General features: G+C 39.3%; 1 protein-coding gene and 3 non-coding genes across 4 annotated transcripts in view; 1 reads left to right on the top strand and 3 right to left on the bottom strand.

The window, feature by feature from the left end:
- The window catches only part of LOC133546577 (gastrula zinc finger protein XlCGF57.1-like), a 34,581-nt gene extending 29,922 nt beyond the window's left edge, over positions 1-4,659 (bottom strand). Inside the window, exons 1-2 of the mRNA XM_061892354.1 lie at positions 4,472-4,659; positions 2,373-2,595 (exon numbers count right to left, since the gene is read on the bottom strand). Of these exons, the coding sequence (XP_061748338.1) occupies positions 2,373-2,595 (223 nt within the window). The 5' untranslated portion in view covers positions 4,472-4,659. The remainder of the gene's footprint in view (positions 1-2,372; positions 2,596-4,471) is intronic.
- A 7,770-nt stretch (positions 4,660-12,429) lies between these two features.
- Positions 12,430-12,502, bottom strand: trnar-acg (transfer RNA arginine (anticodon ACG)). Its single transcript has one exon. It is a non-coding gene; the product is annotated as a tRNA-Arg (tRNA).
- Positions 12,503-12,991: 489 nt separating this feature from the next.
- trnak-uuu (transfer RNA lysine (anticodon UUU)) lies at positions 12,992-13,064 on the top strand. The gene has a single exon. It is a non-coding gene; the product is annotated as a tRNA-Lys (tRNA).
- A 607-nt stretch (positions 13,065-13,671) lies between these two features.
- Positions 13,672-13,744, bottom strand: trnaf-gaa (transfer RNA phenylalanine (anticodon GAA)). The gene has a single exon. It is a non-coding gene; the product is annotated as a tRNA-Phe (tRNA).
- Between the last annotated feature and the right edge of the window lie 3,379 nt (positions 13,745-17,123).

The raw sequence follows: 17,123 nt of genomic DNA, 5'->3' as shown, positions 1-17,123 counted from the left end.
TAGATTATAGAGACCCAACAAATGAATCATAAAGTTGTTAGAAAGTCAAAATGAAAGTCTTGACAGTTTATTTCAAATCCTGCAGTTTCATTTGCTGCTGCTGTTCTCACCAGCACACTTGTGTTTCTTACACTGGTACTTAGAAGACAATCTTTCACCACACACACTGCAACTCAGCACTTTCTCTCCTGGGTGTCTTCTCATGTGTGCTAAAAGGTTTGATCGGTCACAAAAGCTTCTGTTGCAGATTGAACAAGAATGTGATTTTTCACCGGTGTGTGTTCTTATGTGTACTTTCAAACTGTTACTTTGTACAAAACCTTTACTACAGATTGAACAGGAAAAAGGTTTTTCGCCAGTGTGTGTTCTCATGTGTACTTTCAAATATTGATTTTGTGTAAAACCTTTACCACAGGTTGAACAGGGAAAAGGTTTTTCTCCAGTGTGCGTTCTCATGTGCACTTTCAAATATTGACTTTGTATAAAACCTTTACCACAGATTGAACAAGAAAACGTTTTTTCGCCAGTGTGTGTTCTCATGTGTACTTTCACATTATGACTTCGAACAAAACGTTTACCACAGACTGAACAGATAAAAGCTTTTTCACCAGTGTGTGTTCTCATGTGCACTTTCACATTGTGACTTCGAACAAAACGTTTACCACAGACTGAACAGATAAAAGGTTTTTCTCCAGTGTGTGTTCTCATGTGTCTTTTCAGATGACTATGGTTTTTAAATGTTTTGTGACAGTGAGAACATGTGAAGTGAGTGTTGTCAGTGTGACATGTCTTATCATCTTTAGAGTCTTCATCATCAGTGTCAGGAGAGTGTGACGTTGTGTCCTCACTATCTGATAGTGGAGCTAAGAGCTTGTCTGCTTGTGATCCTCCACAGTGGTCTCCATCAGCTTCTGTTGTCATGTGTTGTGTTGAGCTGCTGCTTGGAGGCTCCCCCCCTCCCCTCTCCTCACTTTCACCTTTCACCTCATCATCTTCACTCTTCACAGGGACACCAGTCACTGGGAACTCCTCCAGTCCTTCAAGATGATCTCCCTCTTGAGTGATGCTGTGTTCCTCCTCTTCCTCTTTAATGTGGGGCGTCAGTGAGTCTTCCTCTTCCTTTTTACAGGGAAGGGTCTGTGTCAAAGAGGAAAAGGAGATGCCAGAGGGTCCGTGGCGCCTGGTCTTCCTCTTTGAAGGATCCTCCTTCACCATCCTGAAGCTACTCTCCTTTTTTTCAGGCAGACGTTGTTCTCCACAGACGTCTGCAGGACACACAATGACAAATATGCTTGAGAAATGTCCAGATTTGCTCAGTCACATGAGGCATTCAGTAAGTTTACATGTACTTAAAATAAAAAGTGATTATATTAATTGGCCTGAAAACAAACACATTGCTCTTTACAACATTATTCACAGGAATAGAAGACCACTTTTTACGAGGGATGGGCAATATGGCCTAAAATCTAAATTGTGATAAATTCCCTTTAACCTGAATGCAGCTGGGATAGGCTCCAGCGTCCCCTGTGATGTTAATGTCAGTTACTGATGTATAAGCTTGGAGAAAAGATGAGGTTGTTTACAGTGTAAATCTGTATTCTGTATTGTTGTCTCAGCTATGATGGAAAGTTTGATCTCCGGGAATTTTAAACAAGGAATCACCATGTGTTTGTGTGGCTAAAGGCTAAAGCTTCCCAACTCCATCTTTCTACTTTGACTTCTGAAATATTAATTGAACAAATTGCAAAAGATTCAGCAACACAGATCTCCAAAATACTGTGTAATTATGCCGTGAAAGCAGACGACTTTTAGCTGTGTGTGTGTGCAGCGCTCATACTTCCTAAAAACCCGTGACGTCTTGCGTACACGTCATCATTACACAACGTTTTTAAGACGAAACTCCCGGGAAATTTTAAATTGCAATTTAGTAAACTAAAAAGGCCGTATTGGCATGTGTTGCAATGTTAATATTTCATCATTGATATATAAACTATCAGACTGCGTGGTCGCTAGTAGTGGCTTTCAGTAGGCCTTTAGGAACCAGTACTAAAAAAAAAAAAATGGTACTTGGTATACAGCTCTTATCTTCATCACTAAACCCTTGAAATATGCTGACATATGTGCTGCCAAAGGTAAATAAACAGTAGCCATATTGAATGATTGCCTTCATCTGACCACGTGAGGTAAGGAGGACGGCCTCTAGGTCACATGGTTACACCCCAGCAATTACACTGTTGATGATTGATGAACATTCATTTTTAAATGGTGGTGTTAAAAAGCAAATATATCTCCATCTTTAGTGATAAATGTGGCCCCTGGATGAACATGTGTCACAAACATTGTATTAGATGATATGTGGATGTTGTGCTTACTTGGACTGTGATGAAGCTGTGAGGACTCAGGTGGTTTGTCTTCATGCTCTTCAGTCTTCACAGAGACAACAGTCAGTGGAAACTTGCTGACATCAGCCTCCACCCGCCCTACAGGACACTCTCCCTCCTGACTGATCCACACTTCCTCCTCTTCATCTTTAATGTGGGGGGGCTGTGGATCCTCCTGCTGCTGAAGGGGACGTTCTTCTTGACGAGCGTTCATCTGTTGGACGTCCGCAAGACAACACAAACAAACTTCAGCTCAGATGTGTCAAATGTTGTTTAGTCTATCAAATATAAAATTTTCCAAGTGGACTGACACCACTTTGTGGTGATGTTCTTCTACACATGGAATAATCATCAGTTATTGATTATTATGAATTGTGTCATTGATTCTATTTTCTGCATTTACATTAATTATTGTTTAAAAAGTAACAACTTATAGAAAACCTCCTGCTGGGATTTTAATACCGTCATGACTGCATGAAGTCAGTCTGCACGTATAAAAGTGTCATTGTGCTGCAGCATCAAGTGACGCCAACTGGCTCCTCCCACTACCAACCTACCAGCCAACCTTGACGTGCACCTCCAAAATAGTCCCACCTCACGTCAACGGTGACCAGGACTACAGAGCTGTGGTCGGTTGGCTTTACTTTTACGCGCAATATCCTCTCCTTGTTCTCCATTACCTCCCTGCTTGGCACTCAGCATCAAGGGTTGTGATTGGGGGTTAAATCACCATAAATGATTCCCGGGCGCAGCACTGCTGCTGCCCACTGCTCCCCTCACCTCCCAGGGTGTGATCAAGGGGATGGGTCAAATGCAGAGGAAAAATTTCACCACACCTAGTGTGTGTGTGACAATCATTGCTACTTTAACTTTCTTCTGCGAAAGCAACATTTTTAACCCAACAGAAAACAAACAGAAGTGCAGCGAAGCACGTGGAACAAGTGCCAGTGAGTATATATATAAATATATACATATACACATACATATATATATATATATATATATATATATATATATATATATATATATATATATATATACAAATTCATAAATGTAAACAATTATTTAAAATATTTGGGTACCTCATGTTCTGACTACATACAAAATATTGATGCAAATTTTTTTAAATTTTATTTTAATATTCTATTCTTTTCTCCTACCCCCACCACCCCCCCCACCCCCACCCCATCTTTTTTGTAAGGGGCGCTGGAAGCCGGCAGACCCGTCAGCGATCCTGTTCTGTCTCCCTATAATGTTTGTCTGATCTTGAATGGGATTGTGCTGAAAATTGTAATTTTCCTGAAGGAACTCTCCTGACGGAATAAATAAAGTACTATCTAATCTAATCTAAATTCATTTTGTGTGCAGTATATTAAAGCTATTTTTAATATTTAACATTTATTTAATTAAATATTTATTTTAGTCCGACTGAATAAGCATTAATCACTTACAATTGTGCAAATAGTGTTTTCGTAATAACAAACATCAGTTGATTTAATTTCCATGATATGTCCACCCAATGCAGCTGATAGGCTCCAACACCCCCTGTCCCCCCTCGCAACCCCAAATAGGGACAAGCGGTAGAAAAATGGATGGATGGATGTTATCAAGGTAATAGAAGTGCGTGCAAACATCATTTGTATTTATTGCTAATACAGTTGACACCAACATAAAGCAGACCACTGCAATAGTACATTATATTACACTGTCATTACAATAACAATAATATTTTTTGTTCATCCTGTAAAACATCTTTGAGTACACTGAAAAGCGCTATACCAAATAAAATGTATTATTATTATTATTATACCATGTGACTTATTCCAGACTTAAATTTCGAGACGTTCGTTTCTTTCTAGTAACAAATATTTAATGATGTTAAGCGTGACTGTAATATACAACAAAAAACAGTTAAAGTATTAAATAAGTCAATATAATCCTCATAGAGAACATATAAAATACACTCCTCAAAAAAAAAACGCTCGCATTTGCTACAAAGGCCTGCTAGCGGGCTAACGCTAGCACGTTAGCTTCGAACAACATATGAGGTAAATAAGATAAATAATATGAAAATATATCATGTATATTACCTCATAAGCCGCGTGTACAAGAGAGGAGTGGAATATATTCTTCCTATTGTTACACCAGCAACTCTTTTTTGTCTTCTGTGGCCGGGCGAAGGAAGTGTGCGCCACTCACTATTGTCCCAGTGAAACACGTGCTGGGCCAACATTTGTTCCGCGGTTGAGAACACCTCGATGACGTCACACAGGAGGAAGCACAAAACAAGATGGCGTCTGGCGGAGAATACGTTGTTTTGGTTATTATGGTTTCTAGGTCTTAATTACAACGTACATGTGCACGTGTGTGTCGTTTAACAGAGTAAACGTCCTTATTAATTGTTTGTATGCGGATACATTAGTCTGAGTGCACTTTGACGTGCTAGCCTAGCCTGCTGGTTAGCTTAGCTTGTTAGCTGCTAACAAAGAGAGGCGGAAGTGATCGACACATCAAAGCAGAGATCCAATGTAAGTGTAAAGTGTTTTTATTGTGTGAACATGTCTACATTACAAATGATGTGAGTGTTGCTGAATCAGCGACTAACTGCTGCCGTTGAAGAAATATTTGTGATTTTAGAAAAAAAAAAAAAAAACGACAACAGAATAAGAGGAGGAACTTTGTCCAACAAAAAAGGAGAAGGAGCGACAACATCAACTACTGGACAGTGTTTTCAAGAAACATCAAGTTGTGTTACACATCCAATCATCTATCTTCTTCTGCTTATCTGAGGTCGGGTCGCGGGGCCAGCAGCCTAAGTAGGGAAGCCCAGCCTTTCCTTTCCCCAGCCACGTCATACAGCTCTTTCTAGGGGATCCCGAGGCGTTCCCAGGCCAGCCAGTTTCTAACATAATAGTGAGAGTCCAGTCCATAGTGGGGCCAGCTGGAGACCATCCCGAGCGCAGACAGGTCAGCAACGCAGAGATGTCCCCAACCGTTGCACAGGCGAGCGGTCCACCCCAGGTCCCGACTCTGGACATATATATATATATATATATATATATATATATATATATATATATATATATATATAATTAAAAACAAAATAAGATAAGGCTCTGAATTGGTTTCTTAACAAAACCTTTCTACTTATAAAATGCAACATTTTAACGTATAAAGTGCAACATAAAACTGCTTCAAGTTGTAGCTCAGATTAAATAAAATGACAAAACTTTCCTTCTACATACAAAAAGTGCAACATTAAACAGTTTCAAGTCAACTCAGCCTCAGATTAACTTTTCTTCCCCCTCCCCACCCTATAACCCTGATGACTTTCACTCAATTGTCATGTTTTCTGCCAGAAAAATCAGTTTATCCACATTGTCTGCAGAAAGAGCAGACCTGCTTGCAGTTACAATATCCCCAGCTGTGAAAAATACCCTTTCGCTGGACACAGAGGTAGCAGGTATGGTGAGGTAGTGCCTGGCTAACTTGGCAGTAAGAGGATATATGGGCTCATTGTATTTCCACCATAGAAGTGGGTCAAAATCGAGTTTTTAATGCACTATGGTCTTAAATCTGCTGCTGTAAAAACACCAACAGCATTTGTTATTGCTTTAGCCCTGCCTGAGTCGCCGAGTAGAAGCTGCTTGAATGCAGTGGGAGCTGCGTTTGTTCGTCTTTCTCTTTGTTGAAGCCATGTTATCCATTGTTGTATCGCACTGCGTAGCCGAAGTGTTCCCAAACGGGAGATCTTAACGAGGCAGGAGTGTCTTTCAGCTCTGGTTTTTACTCTTTGTAGTAGCCCGGTCATTGCTAGCATGCCGTGTGTTGTGCCTCAGTGTGCATTGTTTACACAACGTGTGGTGCTCTACTTAATATGTCCGTGTGGAAACTTGTTCGATACACCACCGAACCGAACCCAAACCCCCGTACCGAAACGGTTCAATACAAATACACGTACCGTTACACCCTTAATACACACACATCTGAAGATTATAAAAAAATAAACATATTTGGTGGGCTAAACAAAATGACTCGGCGAAACAATGTTTGGTATGAGTGATATGACCTCAAATCTATATCTTAATAACAATATATGTCACGATACATCATTTGGTATATGATTGATAATAGAAGAATTTCAAAACTGTTTACAAAGGCTCTTAATTTGGCAGCTGACATATGCAGTAACATATTGTGTCTTTTCTAATTGTATTATTTTATCAAAACAATTATTATTAATGTACTTGTTTATTTACTGTTAATATCTGGTTAATTTATTTGAGAACATAGTACTGGGAATGATGTAATAATAGGGACGGCGTGGCGCAGTGGGAGAGTGGCCGTGCTCAACTCGAGGGTCCCTGGTTCAATCCCCACCTAGTACTAACCTCGTCACGTCCATTGTGTCCTGAGCAAGACACTTCACCCTTGCTCCTGATGGGTGCTGGTTAGCACCTTGCATGGCAGCTCCCTCCATCAGTGTGTGAATGGGTAAATGTGGAAGTAGTGTCAAAGAGTACCTTGAAAGTAGAAAAGCGCGATACAAGTACAACCCATTTATAGAGGTTGTCGTCTGAAAACACACATGTCGTCTGAAAACACACATGAGCAGACACACTGGAGAAAAACCTTTTATCCGTTCAATATGTGGTAATGGTTTTACACAAAATTGGAGTTTGAAAGTGCACATGAGAATACACAGTGGTAAAAAACATTTTGTCTGTTCAACCTGTGGCAAAGGTTTTGTAGAAAGTCACAATTTGAAAATACACATGAGAACACACACTGGTAAAAAACCTTTTTCTTGCTCAACCTGTGGTAAAGGTTTTACAGAAAGTCAAAATTTGAAAAGACACATGAGAACACACACTGGTGAAAAACCTTTTTCTTGCTCAGAATGTGGTAAAGATTTTGTACAAAGTCCCCTTTCAAAAGCACACATGAGAACACACACTGGTGAAAAACCTTTTGTCTGTTCAATCTGTGGTAAAGATTTTACAGAAAGTCGATGGTTAAAAGTGCACATGAGAACACACACTGGTGAAAAACCGTTTTCCTGTTCAGTCTGTGGTAAAGGTTTTACACAAAATCAATATTTGAAAGTACACATGAGAACACACACTGGTGAAAAACCTTTTTCCTGTTCAATCTGTGATAAAGGTTTTACAGAAAACTGGTGTTTGAAAGTACACAAGAGAACACACACTGGTGAAAATTCACATTCCTGTTCAATCTGTAACAGAAGCTTTTGTTGACGATCAAAGCTTGTAGCACACATGAGAAGACACCCAGGAGAGAAAGTGTTGAGTTGCAGTGTGTGTGGTGAAAGATTGTCTTCTAAGTACCAGTGTAAGAAACACAAGTGTGCTGGTGAGAACAGCAGCAGCAAATGAAACTGCAGGATTTGAAATAAACTGTCCAGACTTTCATTTTGACTTTCTAACAACATCAGCACATATAACATGTGTGACATTGTTGTTTGTCTAACAATCTGGTTAATATGCTTCTGCATTTATAGATTAGATATTTTATATTTGTGCTTTTTTCAGTCAAGCACATACATTAATATGCAACATTGTGTACTTTTATTAAAAAATGGACAGAACAATTTGAGTAAAAAGCTGAGTAAACAGTACAACACACATTTTACATGCAATAAACATTTTGTGCGTATGTATACACACACACACACACACACACACATTATATATATATATATATATATATATATATATATATATCCTGTATATTCATCATACAATTTTAGACTTAATTATATGAAATATTGTATTTGTAATTGTTAATAATCCCATAGATTATCACCTTAATATGATATACATATGTACTGGTTCACATCTGAAACATCTTCTGGACCACTTCAGGAAGCATATTGTTATTTACTTTATACATCATTTAAACAGTTGTCTTTTATACAATTTCAAAATGTGTCTTTTTAAACCATTTGTTGGGTCTCTACAATCATTTTTATTCATTATCGTCATTACTCTGTATTATGATGATTGTGTTGTGATTGTTTTATATGTATGTCCCCAGACCTTTATGCAGTATAAAAGTGAGAGAAAATGGCAGATTTTTTTTTTTGTGAAAGGATGGTTTTGTTTTTACAAACTTAAATTTGTGTATTATATATATTGTGTTTTAAACATTTGTTTTAATGTTTTTTATTTTCTTTTTTAACATCCCCACAACAACATCAATATCAGTCAAAGTTTGGAGTGTCAGACAAAAGCCAATATTGTACATCATCCCACAGAGATTTACTTTGCATATATTCTTAAAAAAAACAGTTTATTGTGTTTTCCTATCACAGATCGAACAAGTGTTGTCTTCAATTGCAAAACAACATCCAAAATATTACTTTAAGTGGTCAATTCCGTCGTTTTTTTCTCAAATTATTTATTTTGCCTTAGAAAGAATGGAAAATTTTAAGTTATGAGTTTTTTTCTTGTTCCAGGTTGTACTTAATGAAATCTTCAAATAATAAAAATGTTATCAGTCAATAAGTGCATCAGTGACCAAATGCCTTTTTCAAACCATTGCTGTTCAAAGATGGATTTGTTTCTCATTTTAATATAAGAACAATTCCATAGTGGAGTATTGTGTGTGATGAAGTTGTGTTTGTAAATTAGTTTCCAGTACAACAACACTTGCTGGTAGGGATGGGTACTGTTCACATTTCAACTGATTCGGAACAAATTCCACTACCTCCAAATCAATACCAGTCCTCAACAGTACGACTTTTTGGTACTTTTGTGTCTGTTAATAATTTTGATTGTTTGCGATAAATTTATATTGCAACGTTTAAAAATAAGATTATTATTGATAACTGCGGTCCTTTCGTTACCCTTTGTTTTTTGTTTTTTTGTTTTCATATCATCATTTACATGTAGCTTTATTTACATTTGCAAGTCCAGTACGCTAGATGGCTGTAGTGTAAATTCATAATGTGTTTTGTTGCGCCCAAAAAAGTGTTAATACTGTAAATATTGGATTTATTATGCACCAGCTGTCTGATTCTAACATTTATCTTAGTTATAGTTTTAATTAACTCATTTGGTGGGTGTTAACGTCATGAGAAATTGCTAATGCTAATCAGTAGCATGTCAATAGCAAAGCCAATGTATATTAGCATCAAGCTACCATAACTTTTATAGCGTTTTTTTGAGTCCATTTCTTTGTTGGCATTGACAATTGCAAAATTTATCTCAAGGTAGTTTGACTCAGACTGCTCTCAGTGCTGCTGGGGTGATCTCCAAATGCCAAACAGAGGTCAAATGAGTTCCAAGTTGGATATTCAACAGACATTCAACATCCAGCCAGGCTGACTGTTTGAAAACTCATGCCACGTCTGTCAGTCCCTGCTGACAAGTGCTTTACTTTAAGGGACCGTCAATAAAGTACTTGTCATTGGCTCACTAAGAACATTTCAATTGTCAGTAGCTTTAGTCATGTGACCTAGAACCTCAAACCTACTTTCATATTGTTTGTTCATCACTGCTGTAGTCGGCTCATGCCTTGAATTGTCCGGTTTTAAGGGATAAACAGTAGAAAATGGATGGATGGATGTTTAGTGACAGAGTGGAAACTGTCAAACCTCAAGCCCACCAAGTGCTTGAACCCAAAGCAGTTTTGGGAGAAAAGTTTACAGGTCAGATGAGACTTTGCCTCACCTCCATTCAAGAGTGAAAAGGCTGATCTTTGTACACAAGCAGCTTTTCCAACAAGACAACAATATTAAACACACATAAAAACTGTTTTCAAAGGGTTTCAGGCAGGTTTCTGGGATGTCCGTTCCAGAGACTGGACCTTAACCCTGCTAAACATTTGAGAACATTGCTTTGAACTGGCTCTGTGTCAAGAAAGCAACACATTTCAATCAAATCTACCAGTATTTCCAAGAACGGGGTCAAATATGCAAGTAAAATGTTGCCAGAAGCATCTTGCTTCATTTTTATTTATTGTTACGTGTTGTGAAGAAACCCTGAAGTGCTCTGTTATAAGAACATCAGACTTTCATTCTGACTTCCAGGATTCAAGTCCATAACTTTTATGGACAGAATTTCGAGGCGCAGTCAAGGCGTTAAGGGGATCGGGTTTGGTGACTGCAGGATTAGGTTTCTGCTTTTTGCAGATGATGTGGTCCTGATGGCTTCATCTGGCCAGGATCTTCAGCTCTCACTGGATCGGTTTGCAGCCGAATGTGAAGCGACTGGGATGAGAATCAGCACCTCCAAGTGTGAGTCCATGGTTCTTGCCCGGAAAAGGGTGGAGTGCCATCTGCGCGTTGGGGAGGAGACCCTGCCCCAAGTGGAGGAGTTCAAGTACCTCGGAGTCTTGTTCACGGGTGAGGGAAGAGTGGATGGTGAGATCGACAGGCGGATCGTAATGTGGACGCTGTATCGATGAAGAAGGAGCTGAGCCGAAAGGTAAACCTCTCAATTTACCGGTTGATCTACATTCCCATCCTCACCTATGGTCATGAGCTTTGGGTTATGACCGAAAGGACAAGATCACGGGTACAAGCGGCACAAATGAGTTTCCTCCGCCTGGGTGGTGGGTCTCTCCCTTAGAGATAGGGTGAGAAGCTTTGTCATCCGAGGGGACCTCAAAGTAAAGCCGCTGCACGTCCACATGGAGAGGAGCCAGATGAGGTGGTTCGGGCATCTGGTCAGGATTTAGGGCACGTCCAACCGGTAGGAGGCCACGGGGAATACCCAGGACACGTTGGGAAGACTATGTCTCCCGGCTGGCCTGGGAACGCCTTGGGTTTCCCCGGGAAGAGCTGGACAAAGTGACTGGGGAGAGGGAAGTCTGGGCTTCCCTGCTTAGGCTGCTGCCCCCGCGCGCTGACCTCGGATAAGCCGAAGAAGATGGATGGATGGATTAAGTAATGAAGTTAAACATTGTACTGATATGATCCATGAGTTTATAATGCAGTTTTACCAAGTGATAAAGTAACAGCACAAAGCACACATCAGTCATATTAAATGATGCATCAAGGACAATACTGTAATGACATCAAATAGATATTTTCAATTTCGCCAGAGTACCTGGTTGGTTTCACATCTTGTTCAATACCTCTTTTTTCAAAAGTTATCCTGCCACCGTCACCGTGTGGGTTGCCGTGACACTGGACACAAGACGCATCATAGCAGGTTTGACTGTTTATTATTTCAATAAACCAGTCTTCTTCTGGCCATCCGATCGCGTCACTTTTCAGCGCGCGGGCTCTTCCTGCTTGCCGCCGCCGCACGCCTTTCGGCATCCGGCGTTTGCGTCCGTTGCGGGGCTCGTCATCTCACTCTCTCGTCCTTGATCGTCGTGCTCGTTTTCTGTTTGCCGTGGTGTCCTCGCCTACTCCTCCTCGCTCGTTCCTCCTTCCCCTCTTTTGTGCTGCAACAATAGATGAGCAGATTGAGCGCAGGTGTGTGGTGAACGCACCTGACTTGGCTGGCTGGGGGCGTCGCTCTGAGTGCGTCCCGCCTCCTCTCTCCGCCACACGCCCCGCCTCCTGGCCGCCATTGCGGGTAGGACCGGCATTTGTCCGACCCTGCTGTTGGCTCCTCTGCTCCGTCTCTCCACACATCCAAAAAAAACAGGAAGGGTATGGTGCCATGACCCGGAGTCAAACCAGGGTTGCTGCAGCCACAACACAGAGTACTAACCACTATACCATCATGGCTGTAACAAACCATCCAGACTGAGAATGTGTTTGCTTCCCTGTTCATGTTCATAGACAGAATAGTCACAACTAGTTTGAATGCTAGTGACCAAGCCCCAACATGTTTTACTCTAACAAGAGGAAGGCGTGCTCAGGTAAGATTTGTTTTGTTTCACCTTTTTCCTCACCCACTTTATTCTAAATAAATGTCCCGAGTATACCAACAGATACAACGTCCAGTTATCTATTCACAATGATAACAAGACAAAATGTTCCAGTTAGTAGATATTTATTTTAAATGGAGAAAAACACTCTCAAAGAAACAGCACTGAATTTTGTTTCAGTTCAATTAACAAAAACCGATGAGCTAGCCAGGAGTTGAACCTAGAATCTTCTAATCCGTAGTCAGACGTGTTATCCATTGCACCACTAGCCCTATGTGAAGAAATGTTTTACTGTAGTACAAGTTGTATATTGTAAACATCTTAGGCCAAAGGAACACACAGTTTACATGAGGCTTACTACCAAAACAGGGCTTTACTGACTGCTTATGTTGGACTTTAAAATCTAGTGACCTTCTATTTGTTGCAGCCTGGGCCTTCACCAGCTCTACCTGTTGCAGCTAACCTCCACTAAAAATTAAAACAAAATGCTTCTGGCAATATTTTGGGGAGCATCCAAGTTAAATGCAGCTCAGAGTTTGCAACTTCGGGAGAGGAGCTTCTTTTTTGGTCAAAACCTTCTTTGTTGATGACGATGTAAAACTGGCCTATCTGTCAAAAATGAGCTTTGTGTTCAAGCACTTGGGGAGCTTGAACTTTGACAGTTCCCAGCTTGTCACTGAACATGCTGACTAATTCACCTTCACCTGAGATTGCCAATATGGATGTTATCTCAGATGTTGGACATATCAGCATATCAAAGGTCCTGGGTAGCTCAGTCGGCAGAGCATCAGACTTTTAATCTGAGGGTCCAGGGTTCAAGTCCCTGTTTAAGTGGCTGATGCTGACCTCCATACGTTTCTCAAAAAATGTCCCTTTGCCCCCCTGCAGCAGTCCTTCGAATCTATATTTAATTTAAATAGTTTTCAACAATGATTGTTTTTCCTCTGTTTAATTTGAAAAACTGATATTCAAAAACATCCCTCACATCCACTTTAGTTCAGGTGGGAGAGCGTTAATGTGATCATCTGAAGGTTTAACCACAATACCTAAAACACAAATAGTTAGACAGTGTATGTGTATGAAAAAGTTGTGGTTAATATTTTGCTGTAGGTGTGTTAGATGCACCTTCACCTCACACTGAGCTCAGCTTTATTACTCTCAGTTTCAAGTTATACAGTCCAAGACAAACCCCTAAGGCAACAAATTTGTGTTTGAAACAGCCCGATGTAAGGCTCAGTTAAAGACCAAACATTGGCTTAAGGAACGATACACCGTTAAACCACGTAACGCTTGTCCAAATTAAAAAGAGAGGAAAGGTGTGTCACTACTGATACTAGGATTCCACCAGCAAGGCTGGCAGGCCAGGGAGACCATTTCAGTATTGTAAGAGCCACAGAAGGCTTATTAGTAAAATGAATTGATTTGGAAACTCACCGAGTTGTGCTGAAACCCAGGATTGAACTAGGGACCTTCAGAACTTCAGTCTGACGCTCTCCCAACTGAGCTATTTCAGCTACGAAACATTTTCTTGGGTTTACATATTCAAATGTAACCAAGGTCTGCCCTATTGGTGACTTTTGAGGGGTGGAAGGAGGTCTTTCCAAGGGGTCTCAAAGTCTAGTATTGGTCAGCAGAACAGGTACTTGAGTCCCGGAAGCTCAAAAAGAATATCTTACACTCCATGACTGAGCATTTCAGGGTCTCTAAAAAATGTACCAAAATGCTTCTGAAGAATGTTTTATTACCGAGAATGTTATGATTACTGCAAACATTTGGCAGATTTTTCAGAAATGTTCAAAAGTTCTTAGCTGGCTAATAATTAATTCTTCAAGTGTAGATGAACCATGCTTAGAAGAAAGGTAGTTTAAACGGTATAAGAACAGATACAACTACCAGTTATACATTCGCAATAATAAGGAGAAAAAAACACATGTTTCAGTTAGTAGATTTAAAAAAAAAAAAAAAAAAAAAGCAAAATAAACTCCCCCTAAAATTGTACAGAATACTGTTTCAGTTGAGTTAACAAACAACAGCACGCTGGCTAGGAGTTGAACCTAGAATCTTCTAGTCCGTAGTGAGACACATAATCCATTGCATCACTATCCCTACAGAAAGAAACATCTTACTGTAGGACAGGTTGTGTTTCGTAAATATCTTACGCCAAAACAACACACAGTTTACATCCTCAGGATGTAAGACATTATTTGGATTCTTATTTGAACGACGTCACACAGAAATGTAATGTATGAATGAGTGAGAATGAGGGAGGGATGTTTTGGGTTGGTGCACTAATTGTAAGTGTATCTTGTGTTGTTTATCTTGATTTCATAATAAAAAAAAAAGAGTAATCCTTCGAGCCGGATTTGAACCAGCAACCTAAGTATTTCAGCATGAGCAACTACAGTCCTCCGCTCTACCAACTGAGCTATCGAAGGTTAGTATCACCACATACTTACTCTGATGTTTGAGTCACTTTAGTATCAAAGTTGACTTAGTTGACCTAAGTTGACTTATATAGCCCTAAATCACAAGTGTCTCAAAGGGCTGCACAAGCCCCAACAACGTCTTTGGCTCAGATCCCAAATCAGGGCAAGAAAAAACTCAACCCAATGGGATGACAATGAGAAACCTTGGAGGGGACCGCAGATGTAATTAAAAATATACCAAAATGAGGCCACGTCATTGAAGAATGTTTTACTACCATGAATGTTAGGAATATTGCATACAATTAAACTTCATGTAACCTGCCTGAAACCCTTTGAAACCATCCTGTTTAAATACCCTGTTGTGTACCTTGTTCATTTCGCTGTCAATTGGACTTCAACAAAAGTAGCTGACTATTTGTATGGCGTCACATTAGTGCCAAAAATCGAAGCGCATAAAAACTGTTATCGCGTGCTGATTCTCCACTTCGTGCGCGCGGTGCATTTTCGTTTTGGCACTTTGGGCGCGGGTATGCTTAGACGGCCCCTCCTTTCTGATTGGTCAGGCGAAAAAAGCTGAGCGTCAATCTGAAGTATAGCAGGGCGGGTCATGGTCAATATGTATCAAGATAATACAGCTCCTGTCGACAAACACATTCTAAATCATCCAAATTTAGTGGAGTTGTGGAAAATGTCAATTGAATTTTATCTAAAAGTCTTTGACGAAGGTAATGTCTCATCTGTTGAGAGAACATCACATAGTTAATGTGATTAATTTATTAATTTTCTTTCCTCTATCTACTTGAAGTTTACACCAGAGTCTACCCGAACCCACTTATCTATGCCTACTTCATATCAGGACCACATGATTAGCATTCTGTGGGTTCTTCCGAGGATGTCGTAGTCGTAGTGGTTTGTACAGTCCTTTGAGACATTTGTGATTTAGGGCTATATAAATAAACATTGATTGATATGGGCCTAATTATTCATGTTATGATTGCAATGACTATTTTAGTAGAATAATGAATGACAGGCTATCACTACAATTAATGAATATGGTTTTAATATTACTATAAAAAGTATTTACGTTTCTGCAAACAACTCAAATTATGGAACATGAGATATCAGCCCAGATCAGTACAGATGGCAGAGTTTAAAATATGTATTTAAAAAACAACCAAAAAAGCTAGCTCCCTACATTAGGCAAATTAATGAATGATATGATATGAATAAACACTCCATGTTTCTTCATTTTACCTCGGACAGCTGGTCCCCATCATTTTATTGGTGTCAATGGTACATGTACTATTTAAATATACAATACTCTGACATTTATAACAAATCGAACTGTTTGGAAATGAGTTGAAGTGGAGAATCAGCGCGGGACAACAGTTTTTATGTGCTTGGATTTTTGGCACTAATGTGACGCCATACATGTACTATTTAAATAACCATAACTTTCTCAATTTTCAACTAATTTCCAAACGGTTCGATTTGTTATAAATGTCTGAGTATCGTATGTATGTGTATATTTAAATAGTACATGTATCATTGACATCAATAAAATGATGGGGACCAGCAGTCCGAGGTAAGATGGAGAAACATGGAGTGTTTATTCATATCTATGATGAAAGGTCCATGGCAGTTCCCTGGGATTAAAAAGAAAGGAAATCAGGTTTTCATGGCTGAACAAGTAAGTCTTTAATACTATTATCTCTCAGATTGAATTTGCCTAATGTATGGAGCTAGCTTTTTTTGTTGTTTTTTTAAATACATATTTTTAACTCTGCCATCTATACTGATCTGGGCTGATATCTCATTTTCCATAGTTTGAGTTGTTTGCAGAAACGTAAATACTTTTTATAGTAATATTAAAACCATATTACTTAGTTGTAGTGATAACCTGTCATTCATTATTCTACTAAAATAGTCATTGCAATCATAACATCAATAATTAGGCCCATATGCTAATCATGTGGTCCTGATATGAAGTAGGCATAGATAAGTGGCTTCAGGTAGACTCTGGTGTAAACTTAAAGTAGAGGAAAGAAAATTAATAGTCCCCCATTGTGGCATACATTCAATATTTACATATACAAATATTAAATGAATAACAATATTTTTTTAAACAGACAAGTGAGGAAAGAAAACACATTTGAAAATATAATTTCCATCATTGACTGACATGTGTGGACTGATTGTATGAAAAGAGAGATATTGATCTTGACTCTTCATTAACTATGTGATGTTCTCTCAACAGATGAGACATTACCTTCTTTAAAGACTTTTAGATTAAATTCAATTGGCATTTTCCACAACTCCACTAATTTGGACTTTTAGAATGTGTTTGTCGACAGGAGCTGTATCATCATGATACATATTGACCATGACCCGCCCTGCTATACGTCTGATTGGCCTGCAGCTATTTTCGCCTGACCAATCAGAAAGGAGGGGCGGTCTAAACATAATC

The sequence above is a fragment of the Nerophis ophidion genome, unplaced genomic scaffold (assembly GCF_033978795.1).
Source record: "Nerophis ophidion isolate RoL-2023_Sa unplaced genomic scaffold, RoL_Noph_v1.0 HiC_scaffold_33, whole genome shotgun sequence".
NCBI classification, from domain to species: domain Eukaryota; kingdom Metazoa; phylum Chordata; class Actinopteri; order Syngnathiformes; family Syngnathidae; genus Nerophis; species Nerophis ophidion.
This window is presented reverse-complemented; position numbering and strand designations above follow the sequence as displayed.